This window comes from Canis lupus, chromosome 8, assembly GCF_048164855.1.
Source record: "Canis lupus baileyi chromosome 8, mCanLup2.hap1, whole genome shotgun sequence".
NCBI classification, from domain to species: domain Eukaryota; kingdom Metazoa; phylum Chordata; class Mammalia; order Carnivora; family Canidae; genus Canis; species Canis lupus.
Window position 1 is genome coordinate 40,641,683 of NC_132845.1, and position 21,144 is coordinate 40,662,826.

General features: G+C 56.9%; 2 protein-coding genes across 6 annotated transcripts in view; both read right to left on the reverse strand.

The window, feature by feature from the left end:
- Window positions 1-230: 230 nt before the first annotated feature.
- Window positions 231-7,962, reverse strand: PAM16 (presequence translocase associated motor 16). Of its 2 annotated transcripts, none has more exons than XM_072835566.1 (5): window positions 7,282-7,962; window positions 2,278-2,362; window positions 1,317-1,453; window positions 846-911; window positions 231-390 (listed from the first exon to the last, which is right to left on the reverse strand). In XM_072835566.1, the coding sequence occupies exons 1-5, from the start codon at window positions 7,282-7,284 to the stop codon at window positions 304-306; spliced, it is 378 nt and encodes a 125-aa protein (XP_072691667.1). In that variant the 5' UTR covers window positions 7,285-7,962; the 3' UTR covers window positions 231-303. The 2 variants fall into 2 exon arrangements, with proteins under 2 accessions (XP_072691667.1, XP_072691668.1); XM_072835567.1 differs by lacking the exon at window positions 7,282-7,962 and adding an exon at window positions 6,463-6,935.
- A 1,135-nt stretch (window positions 7,963-9,097) lies between these two features.
- The window catches only part of CORO7 (coronin 7), a 58,547-nt gene continuing 46,500 nt past the window's right edge, over window positions 9,098-21,144 (reverse strand). For 2 of the 4 annotated variants that reach the window (XM_072835559.1, XM_072835557.1), the window contains 19 exons: window positions 17,008-17,062; window positions 16,513-16,570; window positions 16,290-16,435; window positions 16,119-16,211; window positions 15,843-15,974; window positions 15,212-15,338; window positions 14,781-14,956; window positions 14,188-14,296; window positions 13,993-14,079; window positions 13,769-13,911; window positions 13,585-13,689; window positions 13,420-13,505; window positions 12,243-12,384; window positions 12,057-12,146; window positions 11,345-11,461; window positions 10,952-11,087; window positions 10,452-10,543; window positions 9,870-9,936; window positions 9,098-9,734 (listed from right to left, as the gene is read on the reverse strand). In XM_072835559.1, coding sequence (XP_072691660.1) covers window positions 9,673-9,734; window positions 9,870-9,936; window positions 10,452-10,543; window positions 10,952-11,087; window positions 11,345-11,461; window positions 12,057-12,146; window positions 12,243-12,384; window positions 13,420-13,505; window positions 13,585-13,689; window positions 13,769-13,911; window positions 13,993-14,079; window positions 14,188-14,296; window positions 14,781-14,956; window positions 15,212-15,338; window positions 15,843-15,974; window positions 16,119-16,211; window positions 16,290-16,435; window positions 16,513-16,570; window positions 17,008-17,062 — 2,023 coding nt within the window. In that variant the 3' untranslated portion in view covers window positions 9,098-9,672. Of the gene's footprint in view, window positions 9,735-9,849; window positions 9,937-10,451; window positions 10,544-10,951; window positions 11,088-11,344; window positions 11,462-12,056; window positions 12,147-12,242; window positions 12,385-13,419; window positions 13,506-13,584; window positions 13,690-13,768; window positions 13,912-13,992; window positions 14,080-14,187; window positions 14,297-14,780; window positions 14,957-15,211; window positions 15,339-15,842; window positions 15,975-16,118; window positions 16,212-16,289; window positions 16,436-16,512; window positions 16,571-17,007; window positions 17,063-21,144 lie in introns of all 4 variants that reach the window. The other 2 variants (XM_072835558.1, XM_072835560.1) reach the window with 2 other exon arrangements.

Sequence of the window (21,144 nt, forward strand, 5' to 3'; positions counted from 1 at the left end):
GTGATGCTGGAGGGGCCTGGAGCTGGCACCCTGACAACAGAAGTGGCCACGTCTGGTACATGACAGCTCAACGGGCAGGGCTGGACTGGCTGGCTTCTGGCCAACCTCACCCACCCCAGCCCTGCAGGGTGTCAAAGGCATGTTAACAGGGATATAGTGTTGCTGCCTCCCCTCCCCACTGGCCGGAAGAGCAGCCTGCCTTCTGGAATCTGGATATGTGCATTGAAAAATGCGGAAAAGACATTTATTACCAAACTATAAATTAGAGGAGGTGGATGGGGTACAGTAGGAGGAGCTGAGTGGTCACGTTTTGGGCATCTGCTCCTTCTCTCTGTCCTCCTGGGCCTGGATCCTGAGCTCCTCCTGCAGGCGCTCCCAAGCTCGGACCACCTGGGGAGGGAGTTAGAACCGGGTAGGGCAGTGAGCGAGTGGGATGGGCCTCTGTCCTTTCCGGTTCCCGCAGAGCAGTGGGCATATCTGAGCTAACAGCTTGGGAAACACAAGCGCTGCCTCTGCTGGTGCGCAGCATTCCCCAGGCGACCAGGCCCAGGCACACCCTGCCGTCTGCCGGCTAGTGGTCCTGTTCCCTCACAGCCATGGCTGCTAGGAGGGCCACTCCACGGGGTGACAGAGGGCCCAGGCCAATTCAGCCCAATCGGCCAGGCCCTGTGGAGCTGAGATAGCCAGAGGGAATGGCAGTCGAGGGGGGCCTGCCTGAGGCTGGGGCATCAGGGAAGGACCTGGGGCCTTCCTGCCTGTCAGGCTCTGAACTGCCTGGAAATAAGGGACCCCCCAGTAAGAACAGGCCCTTGGCTTAACCTCCTCCCAACCTCAAGAGCACTTACCTTGGACTGCAGGTAGAAGGAGCCACCCACGGATTTATCGTTCACCTTGAACAGGTGTTCGTAATTCTGGGGGGGCGGGGAGAGACACGGTGAGAGGGTGTGCGGTCTCTGGGTTACAGAGGCAGGGGAAGCTAGGAAATGACAAAGAAGGAAAGCCAAAGGGTTCAACCCTGCTGCCCCACGTGCCCTGCTATGCAACCCCAGAAGCCACCTGTCACTGCTAGGGGACAGAAAGGTGGACAGGTGCCCACGGAGGGAAGGAACTCTGCCTTGGCCACTGCCTGCCTTGGGCCTAAAAACAAAGGAGAGACAGCAGCTCCCACAACGAGGGCGTCCACACTGGCTGCAGCCACAGCCTCCATATCTGCCCCTTTCCCTGGGCCACCTTCACTCTTCCTGATTCTGGTGGCCTGACCCTGCAGCCCCTGATCTGGTCTGCCGAGGCAAGGCCTGTCTCAGAACCAGTCTCACCTTTTGGATCTCCTCCGGGCTCAGCTTGGAGACATTGAGAATCTGCTGGGCCTCTTGGAGGCTGAGGCCAGACAGGTTGGAGGCAGCTGCAGACTGGTGTCCAGCACGTCCTCGAGCATCAGCTGCTGCCCGGCTGGCTGTGTGGACACATGGGTGAGTGCTCAACCTTTAGCAGCCCAGGGGTTCCCCTGGGCATTCCAAGTGGGCAGCTCAGCCTGCCAGGTGGCAGGGGAAAAGACACATGCAGGGACAGGGTGCATCCCTTCTCCAGGAGCGGTTGTATTTGGGGGAGTGGGTGGGGAGTATATGAAGTGAGGACAGATTTACCCCACTGGGACAGTGGGCAAGGGGTATGGTTCCAACCTAGAGCACGAGAGGTCCCTGTCCCACGTCTCTCCCTTATCCCTCATCCCAAGTGACAGCATGTTGGGGAGCTTTAGGCCATAATGGGAAGCAGAGTGAAGCTGCAGGTGGGAAGAGGCAGTAATAGCTCAGTTGAGACCTGGCTGCCCACAAGTTACCTAGGCCACCAAAGCAGGTAGCTCAGGTGACCTCTTCCCTTTCAGTGACCCTAGATTCAGTAGCCATTAAACTTTTTCTTAAAGGGTCAAAGAGTAAATATTCTAGGCTTTGCAAGCCAATTAAAGTCTGTGTTGCAATTACTGGACTGCCCTGTAAGCAGCCAGAGGGTATGGCTGTGTTCCAATAAAACTTTATTTACAAAAATAGGTAGCCAGGTGAACAAGCTTGCCAACTCCTACCTCAATGTTCAGGTCAACCAGGTTTCCCTTTTATGAGAATGCCCTAAAATCCCACAATGTCCTCCCGCACTGGGAAATGCCAGGTAGCCAGAACCCCAGCCTGCAGAGGGGTTCCCTGCATTCACCATAGGGCCACAATGAGGGGCCACAGATAGGAGGAAAATGTGACCTGGGCAGGAACTCCCAGGGCTCAGGCTTACCTGCAAACTCCTGCCGCAGGGCCCGGGCAAAGGCCCTGCCCACCACCTGCACCCCCATCACAATGATCTGGGCCAGGTATTTGGCCTGTGGGCAAAGCAGGTACCTGGTTAGCAGGTTACATTCTCCAGAGACAGGACCCTGGAAGTGGCTGCTGAATGTAAGGTCTCTGAGGTTGTGAAGCACAGAGCAGCAGCCACAGGCAACTTCTTCCAAAGTACCCTGATAAAAAGCCTCTGCTTTGGGTGGCTTCAGGTGCTCACTGGATAAGACGGCTGGGGGGTGAACCTGAGGGAGTCTCCAGAGGCAGATGGGACCCCCCTGATCTTCAGACAGGAGGACAGGGACTAAGGCAATGGGGCTGCAGGGCACAGAGACTTCAGAAAAGCAACACTAGGGCACAGAGCAGAGCCAGGGGCTCATCCCAGACCCACCACAGATTCATCGCTGCCAGGCCAGGCCTTCCATGCTTCTGGGATGGGCAGTTCCAATCTCTGTTCAACCAGTAGGAGACTCCGGGAGCCTGGTGCTACCTCCCTTCTCCCAAGACTATTCACCACTCTTCCAAACAACAGAACAAAAGAGAAAAACACTCCACCTTCAAGCAGCCAAGAGCCCACTAGGGAGGTACTTAGCCAAAGATACCGAGGACCAACTGGTGAGGGAGAGCAGGACTGGTCACCAGTTCCTCCACTGGTTCAAACACATGCAGCGTCAGCTAAGCTTGCTCAGCGCTCAGCCTACAAGGACACACAGGAGCCAGCTGTGCCCGCAGAGCTCCTGCACACTGCCTATTTCTACTGGGCTGGATTTTGAGGGCAGGGAGAATCACAATGGGAATATTGGGGCTTTCAAGGCAGAGGGACCGGGGTGAGCCCAACAGGAGAAAACGTAAAGGTTGTCCTTTACGTAAAGGGAGCAGGCAAGAGCATAGGGAACTTTTAAAGTCGTTCGAGACAAGACGAAAAAGGTGGCTGAGATGGGAAACCACCCAGACTTGATTGAGGACAGAGATTACATACAGACAGCACACTGGGAAATGGCCGGGTGTGGGAGACAGTGCAACACGGGTGTGCAGAGGTCCCGGAGCGCCCCCACTGCAGGTCGACACCACTCACGGGGGCACACCCCATGGTTCCCCTTCCTCTTCTCTGCACTTGTCTGCAGTCACATGTTCTGCGAGTCAACAAGTATCACCTCATCCTGGGTGCCAGTCACTGTGCCATTTAACCCAAAAACTCGACACGAGGACCAGAGGTTTAGTGGTCAGCCTGAGGACACGGCCAGGACCCCAAATCGGTGCTGTTAGCCATGGCCTCCACAGGCCGCCCACCACACACAGAGTCCTGCAGGGAGGGCAACTGAGCAACCTGACCAGGATCAAGGACCCAACCCAGAGGCCAAAGAAGAGCTCATCAGATTCCAGGGGGATCTGGACTCCAGAACTGCCCTTGTTTGGCTTCCAATGAACCTGCCCTTATGGGCGGGGTGAGATGGTAGTTCTGGGACGTTAGTAGTAAAAAATAAATGGAAGCGGTTTGGATTTCACAAGTAAGTTGAAATTTCATAAGCCCTGTATTTCACACCAGAAAGCAGAGCTCAGCAAAGGCTCCAGTGATCAAAGGGAGGGGGTGGTGCTGCAGACAGCTGCAGTGCAGGTGTCAAGACAAATAACGGATGCACTGCAGGTTGGGAAGTTGCCCATCTTCTCCCTCCGTGCCCAAAGCCCCTCTGAAGCGGGACAGGACAGTTCCCTGATGGACTTCTGGTCCCGTCTGAGTTACAGAGAGGCTGACAGGCCAGTAGGTGACTTCACAGGGTTCCCTCGGCCTACACAGCCCTCGGGCCTCAGACCATACCTTTACCTGTTGCCATACACCCCAGTGCAACCTCACTTCTCTGCTCTGAGCAGTGGCTGTTGCTCAACAATGAACGTTAAGGACTGAGACTGTAACTGGGCAGCTTCCCCAGCTGGCGCTGCTGGCTTCAACCACAGTGGCCCCATCGTTCCTGCTGCCAGAGCTCCATGGCTGCAGAACAGGCTGGGGTAGCCTGCAGTTTCAGAGGCTACCCTGGCTGGCCAAGGGAGCAGCCTGGCTGGCCCACCAAGGCCACGAATGTTCCTGTGGGAGGCTTCTCCAGGGGATGAAGTGTGGTGTGTGGTCATACAGGCAAGCTCTGGGATCACCTGTGTGCAAATCCCAGCTGCATGCCCTGCACAAGCTCTTATGTTCCCTCGGCCTGTTTCCTCACCTGTGAAATGTGGTCAAAAACAGCACTGTCAGATGGATGTGATGAGACAATGTAAAGTGCCTGACACAGAGTCTGATGATACAGTAGCTACTCAATAAATGTCGCTTTACATTTATTACACTGATTTCACAAAACCGGACAATGGTCAGATACTATGGAGTAGCAAAGCCTTTCCCAATAAGGCAACTCATTTGATATAGCCACTGATTCCTCAGGGGAGAAGGCTGCAAAAAGCCAGGCTCCGTGCCAAGAGCACTGAGAAGCAGTGTGGAAGAGGAGGGAGAGGACTGCTTTGGAGCTTAAACCTGGACTCCCAGCTTGTCTTCGCTAGCTGTGTGGCCCTGCATAAATTACTCAACCTCTCTGAACCTGTTTTCTTATCTGCAAAACGGAGAGAATCATACCTTCCTTACAGGAAGGCTGCAAGGTCCTCAGAAGGCAATCCACATAAACCCAACCAGTCAGTGGCAGGTTCAAAGCAGCCCAACAGCTGCCTTTGCTTCTGGACTAGACCCTGCTTGGTGCTGGACGGTCCAGACATCAGGCAGTATGGCCAAGCTTCTCATCCATCTATTCAGTACCCAGTGCCAGCTGTGGGTCAGCCAGATCATTGTTCTGCCAGTTACAAGAGGAGATGATGGCAGCCACTGGCTGAGGTCTCTCCTAGAAAGTCCCCAAACATCCCATAGTCCACTGACTGACACTTGGGCCTGAAGACCCTGGGCAAGAACAGTCAGCTGACATGGCATCCAACTCAGGGCAAGCTGCCAGTCGAGGAGCAGAGGTCAGAGACACAGGTCGCCGAGCCTGGGAGCCACTGTGGATGACACATCTGCTTTCTCATCTGAGGAACGACATAGCCCAATGCAGAACCACACCTCTGCAGCTGGGACAGAAGACCACAGGCAAGCGTTGGGGGACACGGAGGAATGTGGCGCATCTCAGGTGAGGTGCATTACGAAGGGAACCTGGTTTTCAGACAGCTCGGATGTGCAATGTTCCCTTCAAAGCTTAGTTCTCAGCCCCTGGGCTGCTGGGCAGACACTGCCACTGAGACTCACCCCCTTCTTGAGGATGTTCACCCCAAAGCCCCTGCAAACAGCTGCTGGCATCACGACTAGGCGGGAGGGCAGTCAGGACCACAGTAAACCTGGCGCCCCCGCCTATGGCTGGCATGGCAGCCCAATCGATCGTATTTGAATGAATGTGACACTTAACCAGGCCATCATCAGCAAAACTATGTCCCCAGACAGGGTTTCCAAATGCCTACCGCTCCCTCTGCTGGAGGACTCAGGCCATCCTCCAATACACACAACTCCGCGGCCAGGGCCTGCAAATTCAGCCCACTTCTCAGCTGGGCAATCTCACCTTGGACAGCTACAACGGCTCTGGTTTTCTCTCCCCTCACCTCTCGGCCCTGCAGCCACACCATCTACTTCTAGATCAGCTCTTACTTCTTTTACCCCCATGTCTCCCAACACACACACACCATACAAGTCACTCAAGTATTCAGTGATTTTAGGGTATTCACATACCTCTGTAAACACACTAAAAAGTACAGAATATTACTAGTCCTGGAACATTTTCATCACCCCCCCAAAAAAACCCCCAATACCCATTAACCTTGACTACATCGTCCCTACTACTCTGATACTCCATCAAAACCCAACATCCTTCAAGACTTAACAGGAGGGATGCCTGGGTGGCTGCCTTTGGCCCAGGGCGTGACCCCAGGGTCCTGAGATCGAGTTCCACATTGGGCTCCCTGCATGGAGCCTGCTTCTCCCGCTGCCTGTGTGTCTGCCTCTCTTTGCGTCGCTCATGAATAAATAAAATCTTAAAAAAAAAAAAAAAGACAACACAATACTCCCATATTCCCTCTAAGCCAAACCTTCCCAGAGCACTATCTGTTCTGTCCTATTTTACAGACTTGCCTGATTCCTCCTTTAGGATACAGACTGGTCCAGAGCAACATTTTACGTGGCTCTTGAGGGGGGCTCAGAGTTACAGGCAGGAATGCGTGAGCAGGCCGCGGTCCAAGGGTTGGGCATGACCCGGCTCAACACCTGCCTCTGGCACGGCTGGATGAAACGACCCTGGAGGAATCCAACTCTGAGATTCAGGCTCCTACTCTGTGAAATGGGGACCATGGCCCTATGCATTTCACAAGCATTAAATGAGAGAATCCACGTGAGGCTTCCAGTGCAAGGGCCTGGGGGCCTTGCAAGCTCCTGTGTTATCCTTCTTATTGGTTAATAAGGGGCTCCCCAAACCGGCTGCCTCCGAGGACAGAGCTCAGGATGCTGCGTGTTTAAAGGGTCCCCAGGGGACTCGTCTCCGCCAGCGTGGCCCGGGTCTGCGGACTGGCTGCGGGTGCCACAGGAAACGCGGAGACGCTCAGCTTTCGGGGTCGCGGGGCCCGCTCGAGTCCCAGGCCAGCCACTTCCTTGGCAAAGTCTCGGCGCCCGTTTCGTCCGTTTCCAAAGGGCGACACCGCCAACGGGCCGCGCGGCCGCGCAGGGCTCCCGGGCTGGACCCGACCTCCGGCGCGGCAGGGGGCACGCGGCGGCCGCCTGTGCTGGGCATTTTCCGGCCAGCCAGGCCCGCGCCGCCTTCTGGGCGAGAGGCCTCCGTGGCCCCGGGCCGCCGGCCCCCGCCGCGGTCCTCCCGGTGCGACGCTCCCCGGCCCCGGCCCCGGCCCCGGCCCCAGCCCGGCCTCCCTCACCGCCCGGCAGCGCCCGCTCGTGCCTCACCATGCTGGCCGCTCCGCCTCAGGGTTGCGGGCTCCGGCTTCCTGGCCCCGCGGCCCCAGCTCAAAGGCGGCCGGCAGGTCAGAGGTCAAGGGAGAGAGAGCGCGTGCGTGACGCCGCGCTGGGCATGCGCGTTGCTCCCTCCGGGGGGCGGGACGGGACCCGTGACGTCACGGCGGTAGGCGGAGCCGCGCTCAGGTGATGGGCGGTCCTAGGACCCGCGGTGGCCCTCGCTTTCGCCCTGCTGCGCGACGTGCCCCAGGATAGACACATCTGTCAAATGAGGGGCAAGCAACCTCTTCCCTGGATTTTGCCAAGATATTTGGTACTAAAGGACATGAAGTAAACATACAACACCCCACGAAGAGGAGGATGCCAAAGGCTCACAAATATGTAAGAAAACAGGAAACCTGGGATCCCTGGGTGGCGCAGCGGTTTGGCACCTGCCTTTGGCCCAGGGCGCGATCCTGGAGACCCGGGATCGAATCCCACGTCGGGCTCCCGGTGCATGGAGCCTGCTTCTCCCTCTGCCTGTGTCTCTGCCTCTCTCTCTCTCTCTCTGTGTGACTATCATAAATAAATAAAAATTAAAAAAAAAGAAAACAGGAAACCTCAAAACGGGCTTCCTTCTAGTTTCCTTCTATCTGGGAAAGAGATCTCTCTCTCTCCCCCTTCAAGTGCTTGCTCGATGTCACCTTCCCAAGGAGGCCTACCCCAACCTGCTACCAATGCTGCAACTTGCCCCGCATTCTTTTGTGCTTTAGTAACCCTTTGGGATAAAGTTCACACACCATCCGGTTCACTAAAGTGCATAATTCAGTCAGCGCTTCTTAGTGTATCCACAGAGTTGTGCAACCATCACCACCAGAACACCAGAACATTTTCATCACCACCCCCCAAACTCCCTTCGCATCAGCACTGGCCACCGCCCCCCCAGGCCCTGACCACTAAGCTTGGGCCCGTCTATGGTTTGTCCCCTGTGAACAGCTCTTGGAAGTGGAATCATCCTGTCTGTGGCTTCTGTGTCTGGCTCTCAGTCCCCTCTATTTTTACCCCCAAAGTTCTTACTCATCGCCTTCTGCCATATTATAGAATTCATTTATTTTATGTGCGCTGCTTATAATCTGTTCTTTCCCCCAGAAGGTGGATCCCTGGTGGGCAGGACTTTCCTCTTTTCTCCACTCTTGGATGGGTGGCCGGCACGTGGGAGGCACTCAGCACACCATCACTGAATGAACATAAATTGGGCTGCCCTGGATTGTTTTGGACCACCGCCCTCTCCTCCAACTCTCCAAATTTTCTTCCCTCAGTGCAGTGGCTGCTCTTCCTTTTATCTGAAGTGTTCTCTCAGCTCTGTGGCTCAGTTGCCTTCAGGTCTTGCCTCTCTTGACTTTGCACACCCTGCTCTCCCTGCATCTCCGCAGCTCCCTTTCACATAATTTTTTTGTGTGTGTGAATTAAGCAATCTCTATGCCCAACTCACTACCCTGAGGTCAAGAGTTGCACGCTCTACCAACTGAACCAGCCAGGTGCCCCTATTTTGTCTTCCTTACAGGTCTCCTTACAGTTTGCTTCTTTGCACACAGTCTGGCTGGCCTGCACAGGAAGACTCTAACAAGTACCTTGAGAGGCCCGTTCATCACCATCCAGAGCAGTATCCATGTGCTAGATGAGTGAACTAACTTGTAGCAGCTGAAAAGGCTTCAAGAACAAAGTGAGGCCCGGGGCAAGGGGGAACCCAGAGCCAAAATGCCCTCACACATACTCCTGTCCCCTTCCCCTTCCAGTCAGCCAAGAGACCACAGCAGCACAAGAGGTGGCCAGTTTAAAAAGTTTAATTGCTGAAAACATCCAGGGTATATTCAGGCCAGTACCTGAGGGGTTCACCCCCCCCCTTAATTGGGCCATCAGCTCTGTAATGCTCCCTTTCTCCTGGTTTCAAACCTGAGGAAGAAGGCAGCTGGTCCCTGGCCCCTGAGACTGGTGCTGCTCCAAATGGCCTGGCAGGGGGCCAGCCCCCAAGGCTCTTGACTAGAGGTGGAACAGCAGGCAAGACGGCATGGCACATAATGACTGAAGGTGCTGGGCAAAGTCAGCTCAGGCTGGGACCAGCCCAGGAATGTGCTACAGACCCCCCACTCCCTTCCCACCCCACTCCCATGCCCCTGGCTCCACATGCTAGCAGGCAGCTGAGGAAAAGCAGCCAGTCCCATAGAAAGCAGAGGTGCAGACAATCCACAGGAGTTGCAGCAGGGCCCAGAGGCCATAGAAGTGCCCAAGGCCCAAAGGAAGCCAGGGCTTTTGGGACAAGGTGTGCCAAGGCCAAGGGCCATCTTCCAGTTGAAGGGTGACATGTGAGGTGTGCGGGGGGGGGGGGGGGCACACCAGGTGCTTCTAAGAGGTGGCAGCGGCAGGTGAGGCTAGAGGTAGCTGGTGAGCTGGTGGGCAGGCTAGTCCTGCGGAGATAAACCAAAGGGGAAGGGTTTAGAGGTGGAGAAAGGAGGGTGGTGCCTGCTGCAGGGTGAGGGAGGGAGGGAGGACGGAGGTGCCAGGGCCCTCTCATCCACTCACCCACTCGTCCTCGTCCACACCTTCAAAGGAGTCCTGGGGGAGCGGATCCTCCCGGTTCCCCAGCTTTGCCACCATAGCATTTAGCAGCTAGGAGAGTAGACAGGAGAAGTGGTAAGAAGGAAACAGAATAGGACTTCTAACCCCAGGAACACAGGACCCTATACTTCAAATCCCATCCATCAAGGTTGTGAAAAAAGCCATTTTCATCAGAGCCATGACAAAGTGGATGCTTTTCACAGAAAAGCCATCTCAGCAGAGAGCTAGAGGCAGGCTGACTCGCAGCACTGGAGTCCCAGGGCAGCCGTCTCTGCACACTGCCTCAGACGCTCAAATATGTGCCAGGGTCCCAAAGTCACTTGGCTCTGTTTGGATTGAGCCAGGCCGGAGGAAGCTTCTTCTGCCCTTCCCTGGCTTCCTGCATCCTGTACCCCATGGGTCAGCTTCAGGGCTCTGGAAGATCTCCCCAACGAGCTGCCAAACCGAGAGAAGTGGGACACCGGCTCATGCCCCAGCCTGGGTTGTACTAGAGAACTGAAGGCAATCACCAGGTGCAGCCAGGACCCCGTGCATGCCCACATTGGCCAACCCTCTCCTGGGCCTACCTCTTCCTTTTTTTGCTGGTCTGACTTCTCTTCCAGGTAGATTGCTGAGGATGGGACCCGTCGGGCAGGGGCTTCACGGGGAGCCTGGCTCACTGGGGCGGGCAGGCACAGGGATCAGACATCAGAGACCCCTCCTGCCACAAGGACTCCTCCCAACCCTTTGGCACCATTCCCTAGGGAATCCTGTGGCAGAGACCCCAGAGGAACAATAACAGCTATTCCACCTTCTGTTCACAAGGTCTGCTGTGGGCACCAGGCAGTGTGCACATGCACACATGTTCATGTTGCAGTGGGAAATGTGGAAACACAGACCCTGGACCCTGCCCTCAAAAGGCTCCAAGTCTGAGCCTGGAAATGGAAGCACCCCACTCTCAGGAGTGCTGGAGGTTTCTGTGTGCCAGCAGGGACAGAGGGATCCTGGACTTGGCTCCCTGCCCTTTTCCCCCATCCCCACCCACCGCCCTGCTTCCTACTCACCACCCGCCAGATCCTTGTCCTACCTGGGCTCATGCCAGGGGGCTGCAGGCTGATAAGCCGGGGCTGCCCATTAGCACCTCCCAGCCAGGCCTTGGCACTGAGCACTGGCTCCCAGCTCACAGTTGTGTCTGGGAACACATCATCTTGGAAGAACTCTTTCTGTAGGGAGAGGAAGGGGCTACCCTGCAGCACCTGCCACAGGCCCAGGGCACACCAGCATCCCTTGGGAAGGGGATAAGGAAAGACCCAGGACCCCGGTCTGGGGTTTCTGCCAGTTTTAGAATCTTAGCAAAGTAGCTGTATCCGTTACTGGCCCAAAGAGCAGTGAAACAGGACAGTTTGGTGATAGGGCCAAAGCCCCTGATAGAGGCTGAGAAGGGAGATCCAGTGTTGGGGTGCTGGACCCCTAACCTCACCCTGACTCGGGGAAGCCGAAAAGCGACAGGCTCCAGGGAGGTCTGGCGAAGCCGCAGGCACCGGGCAAACTCTACTTCCCGCACGTCACACTCTGTCTTGGGCAGGAGGATGAAGCCCTGGGGAAGCAGGGGACTCTGAGCTGACACCTGGGCCCTCACGGAGTGCCAACGCCCCTTACTGAGGACCCCCGGAATGATGGCCTGTCCCTGAACGGTGGTGTGCTGGCGGAGGCCCAACAACTAGCTCTCTGGAGGAAAAATGCTCTGATCTGTAGCCCTGATTAGCCTCTTTCTATGGTGTAAAAACCCCCACCATGTCGATCTCACACCACTAACACAGCTTGTTCAATGCAGAGTTGGGAGGACGTGTGGGAGTACATATGACACCTCTACTGATGGCTCCCACACGTACAAAAAAGCCGGACAGCATAAATAGCAGTAAAATCGGCTAAAATAAGTAAGCAATACACTGAATGTTTACTGCCCTGGCTTTTAATATAATTTATTTGTAGGTTCCCATAACTTAAGATTTTACGGTTTAATTTCTAATAATGGTGGAGTTTAACAACCAGCTCCTGAGAGCTGCCGGGCACACCCTGGCCCAGTGACCTGCTGACCCCACAGGCCTCTGCACTTCCCTATCTGACCGGGAGAGGGCGGGGGAGCCCTGTGTCCCACAGATAGGGGAGGACCCGGAGGCCCACAGGCTCACCTTGTGGGGGTCTGTCGAGGTGAAGCTATTGCACTCCAGGAAGAAAGGAGCCTCAGGGAGCAGCTCGTACAGGAACACACGGGTGTCACCCTGGGTTGGGGGTTGGTGAGAGTGAGGCAGCCAGCTAAAGCTGCCTTCCTCTCCACCTCTCCCCCACCCACCACCCCTGCTTGCACCCCAGCCCACCTTGCCCGTGAGTAGCACCAGGCTGGTGTCAGGGTCATAGCTGGGAAGCAGGGTCGAGGGAGCCACGTCCAGCCCCAGCACTGCCAAAGGACCACCGGCCAGGGCCTCGGCGGGGTATAGGAGCAGCTGGCGCTCACTTCGGCTGCAAGGAGACCCAGGGAGCAGAAGCAGGTCCTTAGAGCTGCAGGGGCCTAGGTCAGGGCAAGGACTCCACTCCAGCAAGCATCCTGACCTTGTCAGGCCAGGGGTCCTGAGGGCTTTGGAGCCTGCAGAGTGCCTCTGTCCATTCTCTTTCCTTTTTTTTTTTTTTTTTTTAAGATTTTATTTATTCATAGAGACACAGAGAGAGAGAGAGAGAGAGAGGCAGAGACACAGGCAGGGGGAGAAGCAGGCTCCATGCAGGGAGCCCGACATGGGACTCGATCCAGGGTTTCCAGGATCACGCCCTCGGCTGCAGGCGGCGCTAAACCGCTGCGCCACCGGGGCTGCCCCATTCTCTTTCCTGATCCAGCTCTCAGAACCACTGGCCTGGTGTCATGCAACAGTGGCCTAACCTGCTGACCTCATAGCAGACTACTGCTCCCCCTGCTGCCCTCCGACCCTCCTCAGCACAGTCTAACACCAGCACTGGTCTCGTGGCCACCACACTCTGCTTCTCATCCTTTGCCCTAGCCATGTGGTCAGCTTCCTGGCCTTTCCATCTAGACTTAAATGCCCTCTTCTCTGGGTTTCTGGTTATTAGTTTCTTTGTGACTCAGTTCAGATGACATCTCCCTTAGGAAGCCCTCTGTGATCCCTCCTCCAAAGTGCCAAATACTCATCCCTGGGACCTCTCCAGTAGGCTTGGTTGTTTCACATTCTTTACTTGGTCCCCACCAGGCATGGGCTCCAGGCAGCAGGGAGTGGCTCTTATCCCTCTGGGTCCCCAGTTGACTCATTCTTCCTCCCCACCTCCCTCCTTCCCTCCCATCCACCCACCCACTCATCCATCATCCACCCACCCATCCACCCATTCATTCATTCATCCATCCATCCATCCATCCATCCATCCATCCATCCTACTAGTGAGTAGGAGGAATAGCTTCTGATGCCTTAGAGATGTATATGTGCCCAGGGAAGCAGCACACAATTAGCTGCTTAAGTCTCAGGATGGGGATGGTGGTCCCAGAGTCCTTACCTGTCAAAACCAGACACCAGCAGACACTGACCATCACACACCCAGACCACACGGGCTCCGCGGGCGCCCTCAGGCCCTGGGCCTTCCTGTGGGGATACAGCACATGAGGCCCAACAGCAGTTCCTCAGGCAGTTCTGAAGGTTGCATCCAGTGCATCTCGCTCACCTGCAGGGGCTCGGGGCCACCCCGGGGCTCATAGACCCGCAAGTACCCATCCTTGCAGACAGTGGCCAGATGCTGTCCGCTGGGACTCCAGGCCAGGCTAAAAATCTGGAGGCAGGTGCAGACAAAGATGTGAGAGGTAGCCTCTAGGCCTCTGGGTGGGTCCTTGCCCCCACAGATGTCCTACCTGGTCCCGGTGGCCCTGAAGCCTCAGCTGCTCGGCTCTAGCCTGCAGGTCCCAGATCCGAATGGTAAGGTCATAGGAAGAGGAGGCCAGCAGGTCGGCTGCCAGTGGATGGAAGCGCAGAGAGTAGATCTTCTCTGTGTGACCTTGGGGTGAGGTATGGAATAATGCTGAGCCCCTCAGGAGTCACCACCTGTCTCCCAGCCCCCACCCTGGGCCCAACTGACCTGTGAGCACAGCCTCAGGTGTCGTAAGCACTTCCTGCAGGCCCTCTGGGGGCACCCGCCATAGTCGGATCCTGGCATCCTCCCCGCCTGCAGGGAGTGCAGGCTCATCTCTGCTGTGCCCAAGACCTCCAGGCTCCCCCTACCCTCCTTCAGATCCCTGGACCCTCCCTTGAACCTAGTGCCCAGCTTCCTTACCCACAGCAAGACGGTAGGGGTCAAAGGGGTCCCAAGCCAGATCAGTCACAGCTGCCCCATTCTGCAGTGTGGGCAGTGCTGTGTCGGGCAGGCGGCCAGGCTTCTGCAGCTGTGGGAGGTATCCCCACCCAGAGGCCCATCAGTAACAGGCCGGAGAGCTCAGTCCCCAGGGGCTGCAGGGCAAGCAACATGCCTGGGCCCCCACCCTCTGCAGCTGATGCTCCACTGCTGGGTGGCTCAAGCTCTCTGCTTTGGCCATCTTGTGCTTTGAGCCCCAAGTGCCCACTGTAAGGTCCCAGAAAGCAAGGGGGGCAGCGTGGAGTGGTGGAAAGAGCTCAGGCTTGGGGCCCAGGCAATTTGGGTTCAAATCCCAGCTCCACCACTTACACAGCTGTGTGACCCAACAGGTCACAAACCTCTCTGTGCCTCACTGTGCTCTTCCATCTGTAAAATGGGGATAAGATGGTATCCCTGCGGGACAGCTGACAGGACTAAAGGGGATGCTCAGAGAGTGCGAGCCAGTGTGGATACCCAATGCCCTTAGCTTCCTACAGGGCCTAGAGGGGGGCACTGTGGTGGGTGGTGTCCCTCACCTCAAGCACAGCCACCTGCCCACCACTGCTGAGCAAAGGCACGGCCACACGCAGCCGGTTGGCACAGAATCCGTCACTCTCGCCAGGCGTGGTGAGGTTGAGCCCCTTGAGGTTGGTGATGTGGCTGTCTCGGTGCAAGACAGTGCCCTGAGCATGGCGGAACTTGGAACTGGGACCTGGCAGGCGGCAGGGACAGAGCCCCATGAGGATGCCCTGCCTGCCTGCCCGCACACCTGCAGGGGGCACGGCCTATGTCCCAGCCTCTGCCAACACAACTCGTGCCCTGGGAACAAGCCTTGAGAGCCCAGGACTCGAGAGAACATCCAGGCTGCCCTCTTCCTTGACACTCGTTTCATCCCACAAGGACAGGTGACCCCACCAGGAGGGGAGGAGGATGTAGACAGGGTTAGCTCCTGCCCTGACACACTTACCCAGCAGACTCTGTAGGGACCTCTGGCTGGGGCTGGTGCCGATGCCACTGGTGCTAGAGAGCGAGGGCCCCAGGCTGGAGGGCGTGGAGGGCGAGGCAAGAGAGCTGAGTGGGGAGGAGAAGCCCTCCTGGGGAGAAGCATACTGGGTCAGCCAGTAGGCCCCCGGAAGTGTTGGCCAAACCAAGAGCAAGACAGGGCCCCTCCTCCCGGGCTGTGGGACACCATGGGGGCATGAAGCCCACTGTGGGGTGCCAGGTGCCAACACCAACGCCGACGAGGGCCGGAGGTAGCACAGGGCAAGCTAAGCTTCAGACTGTGGGGAAAGAGGGTGGCAGCTGCCAGCTTTAAGCTCTGTAGGAGGACAGGCCCAGTGCGGCTAAGATCTGCCTGCATTTCAAGAGAAGCCAAAAATCTGGATTTTTCTGTGAAAGTCTTGCTTTTCATGTGGTTGCTCAATTTAGAGAAGAGTGCGAAGTTCTTTATTTATGCTTCACGAGTTCCTCTCTGTTGCGCTTGACAGCTAAAAAAGGCTCAAAGACCAGCAGGCGTGCACACACACTTGCCAGCTTTGACTCAGGGCACCACTGCGGCCGCGTGATGGGGAGGACAGGCAGACAGCCCAAGCACTCACGCTGGGGTCCGTGTCACCCACAGGTGTCTCTGCAGGCTGGGCTGCATCCAGGGAGGGCTCCATGGGGGGCACCAGGCAGGAAGTGAAGCTGGGGTGGGGCCGGTGAGCTGGGTGGAGGCTAACCTTCTGCACCTGTGGGAAGAGGCTGGCATTTGAGGGAGGGAGGAGGTAAGGGATGGGGGGACACGGGGCAGCTGAGTTAGCAGAGAGCTGGACTGCAAAGCCGTGCATGGGGCTGTTGGAGGCCAGGAGGGGCCAGCCAGGCCGTAGCCCTACCTGCTGGTTGCTCCCAGCCCACCAGGCATGGGGGTCGGAGGCGGGCACACAGCCTGCAGTGTCTGGGAACAGGTCCTCGTGGAACTCCACAGCCTGGTGGCAGATAGGTACGTGGCCCGTGAGGTCCAGGCCTCCCAGGCCCTCCGAGGCCCTCACCCTGGGCCCCCTCACCTTGCGAGGCACGTGGTAGCTGACAGGCACGATGGCTGTGTTGCTCAACTGCAAGACGCGGAGCACCTCACAGTTCATGATAGCCAGCGCCCGCCGGGGTACAAGAGCTGCCCCCCGCAGCACGCTTTCCAGGAGGCACTGGGTCACTGTGGGGGACACCGCAGAAAGGCAGTCAGCGAGGCTGGGAGGGCGGAGGGGGAGGGCGGAGGAGAACAGGGCTCACCTGGGCTCAGTGCTGGCTGCTGGGGCAACACCTCATAGCAGGACAACCGACTCTCACCCTGAAACAAGTCCAGCCTGAGTGCCGCTCGCTGCTCACACCCTGATGGCCCGGCGCATGCTCCGGGTCTAACACCAGCTCCTACCGCCTGTGCTCTGGACTGCGTCCTTGGTGGACTTCACATGCATGCAGTAAGGACAGGGCACATTGAGGATTTATAAAGTGCCTGCTGTGTGCTGACACTGCTTGATTGCTGGCCCTATCCACAAAGCTGACATTCGTGGGACTTATAGTCATGCCCACCTGAAGGCCACTCAGCCTGCCAGGGGTGGAGCATGGGTAGCACTACTTTGGCTTCTCTCTGGGGGCAGATGGCATCCCGGCATCCCACCATCCCATCTCCCAGCTGGCTGGCCAGGTCAGACTGGGATGGACCTGGCAAGTGAGGGCGCCACCCTGGGGGGCTGATGTGGACAGCCACTCCAGCTTCTTGCTCACCTTTCCTGCCAGGATCAGGAGCCCGGAGTCTGGGTCCAGCAGGAGCATCAGAGACCTGAGTGGGAGAGGGCTAGTTGGTGGGATGGGCAGCTGGAAGCTGTCAGCCTCATGACTCCAACCAGGGGCTCGAGCCAAGCACCACACTGGCCAGGAGTGGCTGTACCCAGCCTGTCTGCTGGGACCCTCCACCTTCTCTCCCTGTGCTACCAACACACTGACGCCCAGCACACCCCCATGTCCCAGCCTTTCTTGCCCTGGGTCCTCCATCCGCTCACCTGCTTTGCTCCAGGACCTGCATGCGTCCTGGGCATAGGTGAGCTGGCCCCTCTTTCTACACCTCAGTCCTGAGGTCCATTCCAGGCTCAGCAGCTCCAGAAACACCCTACGTACGCTCTGTCCCTGGTCCCACCTTGGCCAGCCACGGTACCAGGCCAGAGTTACCTGGGAAGATGAGTGGGCATGCCAGAACCAGGGACTCCCTCCAGCCCTGCCCAATGTAGTCAGCCTGGTTTGGGGACACCCCCTCAGATACCCCCAGGCTCCTGATGAAATCTTAGAGACTCAGAACCCCCCTCAGGATGACTTCAAGCCTCTGAGCCCAAGCCTAAGGCAGGGGCTTAGACCAGGGCCTCCTTCACCACAGTGCTCCCCTGCCCTCCCCATTCTCCGTCGTCACTCTGTTCCCCAGGTGGGGCTTTGGGTGGCAGGCAGGGGCTGGGAACACAGGGGCAGGCTGGAAGCCCCCAGCACCCCTGCTGCTCTATGTCAGGCTCCTCTAGGCCAATGGCCTATCACTGTCCAGGAGAACTTTGACAGGTGCCTTCATCTGTTTGTTTCTTCTCCTGGTCTTAGTTTCATGTCCCTGGGAACCCAAGGGCCTGGGCACTGACCCTCAGACAGAACCCCTTCCTCACTGTGGTCCCAGCAGTCAGAGGTCACCCAGCTGTGGCAGCTGCATCCAGCCCTCACCCAGGCAACAAAAGGCACTTTCCCCCCTACCCCTGCCTGTCCATCCCCTTCTGGCCAGCTGCCCAAAGCCGGCCTGCTGCCCACCTTCCGCCCCCCACCCCCACCTTACTGGGAGCCACAGTGTGGGCTGGGAAGCTGGGTGGGGCCCTGGGTGTCTCCACAGCTTCCTGAAGTGCTCTGGGCCAGTCACCTGTCTGTGAGTAACAAGGTCTTTAATTACCTTGGGCGGGCAGGATGAGCTGGCCTCAGAACTGCCCTTCTTGACCTGGTCTGACTGTTGCCTTCTGTGGGGGAGCAGAGGGACAAGGTGGGTGCCTGACCTGAGGTGCCCCCCCACACTGATGCTGGCTCCATTGGGGTTGGAAGCAAGTCCTTTCAGTGACTTTAACAAGACTTTCATTCGCTCATTCATTCATTCCCTATCATTCATTCCTCTGCTGGGCTGCTCTGCATCCAACTCCCTGGCTCAGCCTGCAGCTGTGACCAGAAGTGAGTGCAACAGACCCTACCTCTGTCCTCAAATTGCTCAAGGCTTGGTCTGAAAGGCAGACACAGCCCCACCCCCAATACACACACACATAAACACACACAAAGGAAAAGTTCCCTGAGGCTACAGGGCAGGGGGCAGGGGGACCTGACTTGGCTGGCCACAGGGGAGGGGCATGTTCCCTGCACCCCAAGGGTTGAGGAGGCATCAACCAAGTGGGGAGAGTACCAGGCAGAAAGAGCAGAAAGGACCTGCAGGTGTGGCAGGGTGATGCATGGTCCATCTGAGAAATAGGGTGAAGGATGATGTGGCTAGTGGCCTGGGCAGCAATGGTGAGAGGCTGAGCCTCAGGATGGCATGGGTAGAGGCCAGACAGAAAGGGGCCTGGCACATAAGTCGGGGAACTCTGCCTCCATCCATCGGACAAGCAACAAGAAGTGGAAGACACATCTTAAATGAAGGGGGACAAGATCAGACGTGTGCCGAATGGAGATCACCATGTGGAGATACACAGGAGAATGTGAAAATGAGGTGATGAGCTCAGGGCAGCATCTGAGAGCAAGTGGAGTGCCTCTTGAGGCCCCGCTGTCACCTTGGCAAGAACTGGGGAATGGGCCTGTGGGTGGCGTTGACAGCTCATCTGTGCTCTAAACCACCCTCCTCAAGATGCTCCACCTGGCCTCCCTGCACTCCCACTTCATCAACCCCAACTGGCCAGCCCACTGACTCAGGAGCTGGGGGGGGGGGGTGCGGGGCAGGGGCAGGAAGTCACGGAGGGCAGGGCTGGCTCCTCCAACAGGTCAGGCCAGTCTTCCAGGCCTCAGTCAGAGCCATCCACGGCACAGACCAGGAAATGGGGTCATGGCACCCAGCCCCCAGGGTTGGCCAACAGCTGGCATGGGCCTGACCCCGGGCTTGTAAAGAGAGCAAAGCCAGGTCTGGGTCTGGAATGCAGAACATAGTTCTGGCTTGGCAGAGGACCAGACGTGGTAAGAGCTGGCACTGGCACCCTCCTGCTGCCATGGTGTGGGGTAGGGCTGGCATCTAGGCCTGTCACTAGAAAGGACTCTGACCCAGGTCCAGGGGTCTGCCCTAGACCCAGTCATAGAAGGTCTAGAGCCCAGATTGGGACCCTTTAAGTCCAAGTCACAGAAGATGCTGGACAATGGTGGTGCTTGGTCACATGAAGGAGTCAGCACCTGATAATCCCATCAGCTTTCCCAATATTCCTGAATTAGCCCAGGAAGTACTATCTGTCAGGAAAAACAGCTTTAAGAGTTTTCCGGTTCTATGTGCCAGCCCATCTCTCCTCTTCATTTTTATTTATTTATTTATTTTTTATTTTTTTTAAATTTTCTTTTTTTTTTTTTTTTTTATTTATGATAGTTACAGAGAGAGAGAGAGAGGCAGAGACACAGGCAGAGGGAGAAGCAGGTTCCATGCACCAGGAGCCCGATGTGGGATTCGATCCCGGGTCTCCAGGATCGCGCCCTGGGCCAAAGGCAGGCGCCAAACCGCTGCGCCACCCAGGGATCCCCTCTCCTCTTCATTTTTAAAAAAATATTTTATTTATTCATTCGTGAGAGACACAGAGAGAGACAGAGGCAGAGACATGGAGATGCAGAAGCAGGCTCCCTTGTGGGGAACCCTATGCGGGACTCGATCCCAGGACTGCGGGACCACACCCTGAGCCAAACACAGATGCTCAACCACTGAGCCGCCCAGGCGTCGCCCATCTCTCCTCTTCAGACCCACCAACCCAGACATCCTAGCATTGCCACTGGTCAAAGCAGTCCAGATCCCTTGGATCTGTCCCTGTCACCCAGGCTGTGCAGTTGGGACCCCGCCCATACTGGACTAAGCTCACACTCCCTTGCCTCCTTAAGAACCAGGTTCTTTTTTTTTTTTTTTTTAATATTTTATTTATTCATGAGAGACAGAGGGGGGGGGGCAGAGACACAGGCAGAGGGAGAAGCAGGCTCCATGCAGGGAGCCTGACGTGGGACTCGATCCCAGGTCTTCAGGAGCACAACCAGGGCTGAAGGCAGGCGCTAAACCACTGAGCCACCCAGGGATCCCCAAGAACCAGGTTTTAAGGGCAGGTGGTGGGGTGCCTTGATCCCCTATGAGAAGAGAATGGGAAACTAGGGAGGGAGGTCCCCTAGACACTACCCTTGCATCTCTGGGTGAGTAGGAACATGGCATGTGTGAGTCCTAGCTCAGACCTGGAGTGAGGGAGAGACCCTTTAGTCAGGTGGGGTCTATCAGCAAGAACTGGACACAGAGGCAAGAAGTTTTGGGGCCTGTCAGGAAGTCCTATTCTTTGGGGAAAGTCAGGTGGGGTTGCTCAGAGCACCACCCCCCGGGGGCATCTGTGGACCTTCCTGAGAGCTTTAGGGGACACAGGGCCATCTGACCAAAACCACACAGTACTGACCATAAACTGAAATGTTTCAGGAATGTGAGTGAGTAAAGTAGCCTGTTGGGAGACACCTGGGAGTGGTGGGGACTGGGGCAGCCAGTGCCTCCATCAGAGGGGGCAGCTACCACTCAGTCCTTGCCCAGAGTTCCTATTCAAGGCAAGCTGGGAAGTCCCGTTTTAATGTGAAACCACCGGATTTTTCAATGTTGGCAATGGCTTCAAAGTTTTAAAAAGTCCCAGACAGGCCAAATGAAATACA

Excerpts from the sequence above, each read along its gene's own strand:
- PAM16 (XM_072835566.1), bottom strand. Across the intron at positions 912-1,316 it reads GCCCGGAGGAGATCCAAAAG|AATTACGAACACCTGTTCAA; the intron begins GTGAGACTGGTT and ends CCGCCCCCCCAG. Across the intron at positions 391-845 it reads CCTTCTACCTGCAGTCCAAG|GTGGTCCGAGCTTGGGAGCG; the intron begins GTAAGTGCTCTT and ends CTCCCTCCCCAG.